The 9,237-nt window shown below is 46.1% G+C and overlaps 1 protein-coding gene across 1 annotated transcript in view; it reads right to left on the reverse strand.

Moving 5' to 3' along the window:
• OSBP2 (oxysterol binding protein 2) overlaps positions 1 to 897 on the reverse strand; it is a 253,027-nt gene extending 252,130 nt beyond the window's left edge. The window contains 3 exon segments of the mRNA XM_011979048.1: positions 303 to 352; positions 354 to 440; positions 585 to 897. Of these exon segments, the coding sequence (XP_011834438.1) occupies positions 303 to 352; positions 354 to 428 (125 nt within the window). The 5' untranslated portion in view covers positions 429 to 440; positions 585 to 897.
• Positions 898 to 9,237: the final 8,340 nt, after the last annotated feature.

Genomic DNA, 9,237 nt, shown 5'->3' on the forward strand with positions numbered 1-9,237 from the left:
CGAAGGGGATGGCGCGCTTCAGGCCACGGTCCCTGCTGCGGCCCAGCCCGTGCCAGGCGCTGGAGGAACAATGATGAATGCGGAGCCCGTCGGCTCCCAGCGCAGCTCTGCCCACGGGACCCTGCGCCGACGCCCCCTCCCCCAATCCAGGCTGGGATGGGTTCGCTCTCTGCCACCCAGGAAAGCCAGGCGGGAAGCAGGTACGGCACCCAGAGGCCATGAAATGCGCACGAAGCATAGGGGCCAGCCGGGTGGCGCTAAAAGCTAAGGACGACGCCCCCGCCCACCATGGCAGCCATTACCTGTCTGTGGGTTGCTCCTGCGGCCACCAGAAGCGGAGGCCCCAAGCCGCCTCCACCACCGCCTCCACCTCCTGAGCCAACTGGACTACGGTTCATGCTAGGGCGCTTCGCTGCAAGTGGCGACATCGTTCGGGTTCTCTAAACAAATATGGGAAGACTTTTTGTAAACCAAGCTTCTTAGTACAAGAAACATCTCAAAGTGGGGTTCTTAACTTGGACCTCCTGGGATCCCTGGGTAGGCTGGCAGTCTGTGAGGCTTCCCCAGTAGTTGTGGAGGTTTACCTGTTTGTGCCTTTTTCCAGAGTAGGTCCATAATTTTCATGGGATTCCCAAAGGAGGCTGTGACCCCAGAATGGTTAAAACATCAGCGAATTTCGCCCCACCCCACGCTTTTTTTTTTTTTTTTTTTTTTGAGACTGAGTCTCACTCAGTAGCCCAGGCTGGAATGCAGTGGCGTGATCTTGGTTCACTGTAGCCTCTTCTTCCCAGGTTCAAGTGATTCTCCTGCCTCGGCCTCCCTAGTAGCTGGGATTCAAGGGCCCGCACAACGCCAGGCTAATTTTTGTATTTTTAGTAGGAACCGGGTTTCACCATGTTGGTTAGGCTGGTCTTCAACTCCTGGCCTCAGGTGATCCTCCCGCCTCAGCCTCCCAAAGTGCTAGGATTACAGGCATGAGCCACTGTGCCCAGCCATCAGTAATTTTTTTTCTGAAGAATCTATCCGGCCGGCGGGCGCGGTGGCTCATGCCTGTAATCCCAGCACTTTGGGAGGCCGAGGAGGGCAGATCACAAGGTCTGGAGATCAAGACCATACTGGCTAACACGGTGAAACCCTGTCTGAAGTTTATGGTTACTACAAATAATCAGAAATACAAATGGAAAGACTGAATATTGGGTTTCTGTCCAGACCTTTCCAGCTTAGACCTCTCTGCAGACTCCCCTTAGTTCATCATCATGTCTTACTCTCCCCTTACCCACCTATCCTTTCCTGATCTTTGCTTGTGACAAGATGACCTGTGTAAGGACTGCCTCCTACGTGAAGTGGTCCCCAGAAGGAAGCGGATTGGAAGGTCCTAGAAATAGGAGGTGTAGACATGCACTGAACAGGAGCCCCTGGCATCTTTGCTGGTGACTTTGAGACCTTCCTCAGGCACTTGTCTTTGAATGGTGGTCTTATCTGCAATTTTGGTATGAGCTCTGGAGTTCAGAGAACCGCCCATCTTGGTCTATCCCGTATGTATGACGGTGACCCTCAAACTTCAGTGTGCTGAGTCACCCCAAGGAAAAGTGATTGCCTCTGGAGTACAGTGGGGGACAGAACTGGACAACTGGGAAATGAGGTGGAATGCTTGCTTTTCACTTACACTTTGAACCTTTTGTATGTTTTACTGTGTATGTTTCACTGTGTGTATGTTTCACCTATTCAAAATAATGATAATAATTGTTAAAATCACCCTAGAGAGGTTTATTAGAAATTCGCTTTTCCAGGGCTGGGCACGGTGGCTCATGCCTGTAATCCCAGCACTTTGGGAGGCCGAGGTGGCAGATCATGAGGTCAGGAGTTCGAGACCAGTCTGGCCAACATAATGAAACCCTGTCTCTACTAAAAATACAGAAAATTAGCTGGGTGTGGTGGTGTGTGCCTTAATCCCAACTACTTGGGAGGCTGAGGCAGGAGAATCACATGAACCCAGGAGGCAGAGGTTGCAGTGAGCAGAGATCACAACATTGCACTCCAGCCTGGGCAACAGTGCGAAACTCCATCTTAGTAAAAAACAAAAGAAAAAGAAATTCGCTTTTCCATCCCCAGTAAATCAGAGGTGGAATCCAGGAACATGCTTTCTCTTTTTCTTTCTTTCTTTTTCTTTTCTTGAGACAGTGTCTGCCTCTGTCACCTAGTCTGGAGTGCAGTGGTGCAATCATGGCTCACTGCAGCCTTGACATTCAGGGGTCAAGTGGTCCTCCCACCTCAGCCTCCAGACTAGGTGGGACTACAGGCATGTGCCACCACACCCGGCTAATTAAAAAAAAAAATTTTGTAGAGATAGAGTCTCCCTATGTTGCCCAGACTGGTCTCGAACTCCTGGGCTCAGGGAATCCTCCTGTCTTGGCCTCCCAAGGTGTTGGGATTACAGGCATGAGCCACCTCCTCCAGCCAGGAACATGCATTTTATTATTTATTTATTCATTTATTTTGAGATGGAGTCTTGCTCTGTTGTCCAGGCTGGTGAGCAGTGGCGCGATCTCGGCTCACTACAACCTCTGCCTCCTGGGTTCAAGTGATTCTCGTGCCTCAGCCTCCCAAGTAGCTGGGATTACAGGCATGCACCCTCAGGCCCAGATAATTTTTGTATTTTTAGTAGAAATGGGGTTTTGCCATGTTGGCCAGGCTAGTCTCGAACTCCTGACCTCAGGTGATCCACCTGCCTCGGCCTCCCAAAGTGTTAGGATTACAGGTATGAGGTACCACGCCTGGCTGGGAACATGCATTTTAATGATTTCCCAGAGGTTTTGCATGTGGGTGGATCATGGAGCACATTTTGGTGGACAGTGATGTAGAGGGAACATCTAGGGCTTTGGGAGTCAGACCCACTAAAGAAATCCCAGTTCGGCCACTCCCTTGCTGTGGGTCCTTCAGTGACCCCGCTGAGCTTCCACTTGCTCATCTGTAAAATGAGGATAATAACAACTACCTCTCAGGTTGTAATGAAATCATGTGTATAAAGCATATTTGACATAGTAAGTTCTCAGTAAATATTCTCTAGTTATGTACTAGAGGGTTCTCTATGAAATATTTGGTGAAATGAACTAAACAGAGGCCAGAGCAGAAGATCAGTACAAGGTTGACAAGCTTGGGAAATAACCACAATGGGCAAAGCTCAGTGCCTGCTATGTATGCATCAGGTGCGTCTGCAACCCTTAAGGAAGGAAGCTGTCTAGTAAACAAATACTTAAGGATATGTTTTGACTGCTGCAATAAATTGCTAAGCTTTCAAAGATGACAGGGCCTGCCATCTTCTTTAGTTCTGCCAGAGCAAGTGAAGAAGGAGTCACAGAAGGGACAACATTTGCACTGAGTCCAAGGGATAAGGAATGAAAGGGCATTCAAGGTGAAGAAACCAGCGTACTGTAAGTCCTATGTTGGGAAAGAACAGCTTGTCTGGGAAGTGATAAATAGCTCATCATATTTGGAAGAGTAAGACGGGAGATGAGTGGGCACCACACTGCGAGGAATGCTCTTTAGCCTGCAGAAAGAAGGACTCCTGGGGACAAAGGAGATTTTTAAAATTTTATTTATATATGCATTTATTTGTGTATTTGCTCTGTCACCCAGATTGGAGTGCAGTGGCCCGATCTCGGCTCACTGCAACCTCTGCCTCCCGGGTTCGAGCAATTCTCCTGCCTCAGCCTCCCGAGTAGCTGGGATTACAGGTGTACACCACTGCACCTGGCTAATTTTTTGTATTTTTAGTAGAGATGGGGTTTCACCATGTTGGCCAGGCTGGTCTTGAACTCCTGACCTCAGGTAATCCACTCACCTTGGCCTCCTAAAGTGCTAGGATTATAGGCTTGAGCCACTGCGCCCAGCCCAAAGGAGATTTTTTTTTACCAACTACAAGTCCGGGGCAGGAAATACGCAAGATGAGCCTGCCTGGGACATTTTGTCATGCCAGAAAGTGAAAAGGCTATTCAACACCACTGTTGTGTCAAAAGCACTCAGGGGCCAACTTAAAGGGGCTCGCAGTGGCCAAGGTGGAAGAATACGAGCAAAAAGAATAATGATTGCAATGGGCTGAAACATCAACTATATTAAAATCCATAAATTAAATGCATAAATTCCTAAAGTTACACACACACACACACACACACACACAAACCCCACTAAAACAAAAACCCACCTATTGGTCATATGTGGAGGTTACCACAGTACCAATTGATTATTCTGAAAATTGATAAAGGGAAAGAATTAAGTCTGTATCCTATCCTTGTTTTACAAACTATCTCATAGTAACAAAGAGTTCATGAAGGAAAAATGTGTATAGAAGAATTAGCTAGACCAGGTGCAGTGACTCACGCCTGTAATCTCAACACTGGGAGGCCAAGGCAGCTGGATCCCTTGAGCCTAGGAGTTTGAAACCAGCCTGGGCAACATAGTGACAACCCATCTCTACAAAGGAAAAAATAAATAAATAATTAGCTAATAAATGCAGAAGGAGGCCAGGTGCAGTGGCTCATGCCTATAATCCCACCACTTTGGGAGACCAAGGCAGGTGAATTGCTTGAGTCCAGGAGTTTGAGACCAGCCTGAGCAACATAGTGAAACCCCATCTCTACAAAAAATACAAAAATTAGCTGGGTGTGGTGGTGTCTGCCTGTGGTCCCAGCTACTCAGGAGGCTAAAGTGAGAGGATCACATGAGCCTGGAAGGTGGAGGTTGCAGTGAGCTAAGATCATGCCATTGCACTCCAGCCTGGGTGGCAGATCAAGGCCCTGTCTCAAAAAATAATAATAATAATAATAATAATAATAATAATAATAAATAAAAATAATAAATGCAGAAGGAATTAAAGAACTAGAAAAAAAAATGATATTTGCCAACTCCTGATGAAATACTGTAATGGACCAAATAATCACCGATAGTTACTAAGTAATGGGGTTGATGGGGAACTTCATAAAGGATCAGGCTGACATCAGCTGATTCTACCTGTTGATCTTAGCATCACCAAAAGTACAACAGGATATTATGTGCCTCCCCATTTGACCAAGTAGGAAAAACAGCACCACCTATGATTACTTTTATGCCACCTCCCTCCTTTCAAAAAAACTAAATCTGTTTAGTTTTTAGTTTGAACAGTACTTTTAAAATGCAGGAGACAGAGGGACATGCTAAATGACCCAAGGAGTCAATCAGTCAAATCCGAAAATAGAAAAATCTACATCCTAACGACAAGCTTTATTCAATAAATGCATGGCCTAGGAAAAGGAAGTGAGTTGGAGAATGTTATCACCAGATACAGTGTGTGAACTTTATTTTAATCCTAATTCAAACAAACCATTAAAAAAAATACTGCTGGGCATGGTGGCCCATACCTGTAATCCTGGCACTTCAGGAGGCTGAAGCAGGTGGATCACCTGAGGTCAGGAGTTCGAGACCAGCCTGGTCAACATGGCGAAACCTTGTCTCCACTAAAAATACAAAAATTAGCCTAGCGTGGTGGCACATGCCTGTAATCCCAGCTACTTGGGAGGCTGAGGCAAGAGAATCACTTGAACCCAGGAGGTGGAGGTTGCAGTGAGCCAAGATCGCACCACTGCACTCCAGCCTGGGCAATAAGAGTGAAACTTCACCTAAAAAAAAAAGGCTGGGCATGTTGGCTCACACCTGTAATCCCAACACTTTGGGAGGCCAAGGCGGGTGAATCACCTGAGGTTGGGAGTTCAAGACCAGCCTGACCAACATGGAGAAATCCCATCTCTACTAAAAATACAAAAAATTAGCTGGGCATAGTGGTGCATGCCTGTAATCCCAGCTACTTGGGAGGCCGAGGCAAGAGAATCGCTTCAACCGGGGAGGCAGAGGTTGCGATCAGCCGAGATCGTGCCATTGCACTCCAGCCTGGGCAACAAGAGTGATACTCCATCTCAAAAATAATAATAATAAATAATAATAATCCATCTTGGGGACAATTGGGGAATATGGAACATATATCGTGTTTTAGAAAACACTGATCTGTGGACTAAATTTGTCCCCTGAAAATCGGTATGTTGAAGCCCTAACCCCCAGTGTGACTGTATTTGGAATAAGGAAGTTAATTAAGGTTAAATGAGGCTATGGAGTAGGGCCCTAATCCAATAGGATTCATGTCCTTATTAAAAGAAACACCATTATTTCCTGTTATTTCAGTGTTAGAACAAAATAAAAAGAGGCCAGGCGCGGTGGCTCATACCTGTAATCCCAGCACTTTGGGAGGCCGAGGTGGGTGGATCACCTGAGGTCAAGAGTTTCAGACCAGCCTGGCCAACATGGCAAAACCCTGTCTCTACTAAAAATAGAAAAATTAGCTGGGGGTGGAGGCATGCGCCTGCAGTCCCAGCTACTCAGGCAGCTGAGGCAGGAGAATTGTTTGAACCCGGGAGGCAGAGATTGTAGTGAGCCGAGATAGTGCCACTGCACTCCAGCCTGGGAGACAGAGCGAGACTCCATCTGAAAAAGAAAAAAAAAGAAGAAACACCACAGAGCTTGCTCTCTCTCTTCATCCCCAAGTGAGGACACAGCAAGAAGGCAGCCATCTGCAAGCCAGGAATAGAGACCTCGCCAGAAACTAAACAGGCTAGGCCCTTGCCCTTGGACTTCTGACCTCCAGAACTGCAAGAAATAAATTTCTCAGTCTATGTCAGTAAGTCTACAGTATATCATAATAGTCTCCCAGTCTATGGTACCATCACATACACATGACATTTCAGTCAACCACAGACCAAAGATTCGACAGTGGTCTCATAAGATTATAATACTGTGTTTTTACTGCACCTTTTCCATCTATAGATATGTTTAGATACACAAATACCTACCTTTGTATTACATTTGCCTACAGTATTCAGTACAGTAACTTTCCATACAGGTTTGTAACCTAGGAGCAATAGACTACATCATATAGCTTCGGAGTGTAGTAGGCTATCCCATCTAGGTTTGTGTAAGTACAACAGGTCATCAAATCACATCATTTTGTTTAACATCCTTTTGTTATAATGTTGATGAGAAGCCGGGCGTGGTGGCTCACGCCTGTAATCCCAGCACTTTGGGAGGCCGAGGTGGGCAGATCACCTGAGGTCACGAGTTCAAGAACAGCCTGGCCAACATGGTGAAATCTGCTCTCTTCTAAAAATACAAAAATTAGCCAGGTGTGGTGGCATGTGCTTGTAATTCCAGCTGCTTGGGAGGCTGAGACACTAGAATCACTTGAACCTGTAAGGCAGAGGTTGCAGTGAGCTGAGACTACGCCCCTGTACTCCAGCCTTGGTGATAGAGTAAGACTCTGTCTCAAAAAATAATAGTAATATTAATAATAATGTTGATGAGAAAAAAATCAATTCCTAACAGGGAGCCACTGTCTGTGTGGAGTTTGCGTGTTCTCCCCAGGTCTATGTGGGTTTTCTCCAGGTAATCTGGTTTCTTCCCACATCCCAAAGACATGTGTGTTAGGTTCACTGGTGTGTCTAAATGGTCCCAGTATGAGTGAATGTGAATATGTGTGCCCTGCCATGGAATGGCATCTTGTCCATGTTTGGCTCCTGCCTTGTGCCCTGAGCTGCTGGGATAGGCTCTGGCCACTCACAAACCTCAACTGGAATAAACAGGTAAATAATTACCTTACTTGTTTTTTATTCATGTTTCTTAAGCATATATATAGCTCACATTTATTTCAATATTTAATATTAGAAGTGTTTTGGATCTTTATTTAGATGTTTGGTGATATTTTTGTGGCAAGAAATATGTAGTAAGAACTTAGCCCTTGTTTATATCAATTAGCCTATGGCAAAATTGGTTTTATTATACACTGTTTTGTTTAAAGGTGAAGTTTCCGGGCCGGGCCAACATGGTAAACAGCCTGGCCAACATAATGAAACCCTGTCTCTACTAAAAATACAAAACTTAGCCAGGTGTGGTGGCATACACCTGTAGTCCCAGCTACTTGGGAGGCTGCGGTGAGAAGATCACTTGAATGTGGGAGGCAGAGGTTGCAGTGAGCTGAGGTCCCACCACTGCACTCCAGCCTGGGTGACAGAGCAAGACTCGGTCTCAAAAATAAACAAACAACAAGAAAAAAGAGAAAATTAGTGTCCAGGCTAGGTGGCTCACACCTGTAATCCCTGTACTTTGGGAAGCTGAGGCGGGTGGATCACCTGAGATCAGGAGTTTGAGACCAGCCTGGCCAACATGATGAAACCCCCTCTCTACTAAAAATACAAAAAATTAGCTGCCTGTGGTGGTGCACGCCTGTAATCCCAGCTACTCAGGAGGCTGAGGAGAATCACTTGAACCCAGGTGGTGGAGGTTACAGTGAGCCAAGATTGTGCCACTGCACTCCAGCCTGGGCAACAAGAGCAAAACTCCATCTCAAAAAAAAAAAAAAAAAAAAAAAAAAAGAAAATTACTATAAAATGCTTCTGTTTTACAAATGAAGGCCTTTTATATACATCACCTCCCACCCTTAAAACAACCCTGTAAGATTGGTTTCATAACCCCTATGTTTATGCAAGAAGAAATCAAGGCTCACAAAGCTAAAGAGGCCTGCCCAGACACACACATACACACTGGCAAATGGGGAGCCAAGATTCAAACAGAAGGTTCTCTAGTCCCAAAACCTGCTCGCCTGTGCAGTAAAAGAATCTAGACCTAAGCCTCCAACCCCAAGGTGCCTGCCCACCCAAAACAAACCCTGCCAGACTGTCCCTGAGAGGCTCAGGAGAAGGAAAAGCTAAAAGATGGCAAGGAGCAAAGTCCCCTTGGGCTGGAAGGCTCTGGAGTAGCTGATGATCCTTGTTTTGGAGAACTGCTCACAGCCATCACTTCCACCTGAGGTTAGCCTTGTGAGATGTCTAATACCACTGTCCCCCTCTGCCCGAGTCCAAGGTCACATCACTGACTGGATAAAAACTCACGTCTCCCAGCTGCCATCCAGTCCTCATTCCAAAATCCAGACAGGTTCTCTTACAAGCTTGTGGCCACAGATACAAAAGTAGATGCTGGTGTGTGTCTCATTTTATTCAGGAAAGGTCTGGGGTGGCTTGAGCCATAACCCACTTCAGAACTGGCCCTAAGTGGGAGTCAGGGCAGCATGTAGCTAAAGGCACAAGTCTGGAAGTTTCAAATCCCAGGTCTGCCATTTTCTGACTATAGGCTGGAAAAAATCCTTTAATTTTTTTTTTTTTTTTT

Source organism: Mandrillus leucophaeus, unplaced genomic scaffold, assembly GCF_000951045.1.
Source record: "Mandrillus leucophaeus isolate KB7577 unplaced genomic scaffold, Mleu.le_1.0 Scaffold2, whole genome shotgun sequence".
Classification (NCBI taxonomy): domain Eukaryota; kingdom Metazoa; phylum Chordata; class Mammalia; order Primates; family Cercopithecidae; genus Mandrillus; species Mandrillus leucophaeus.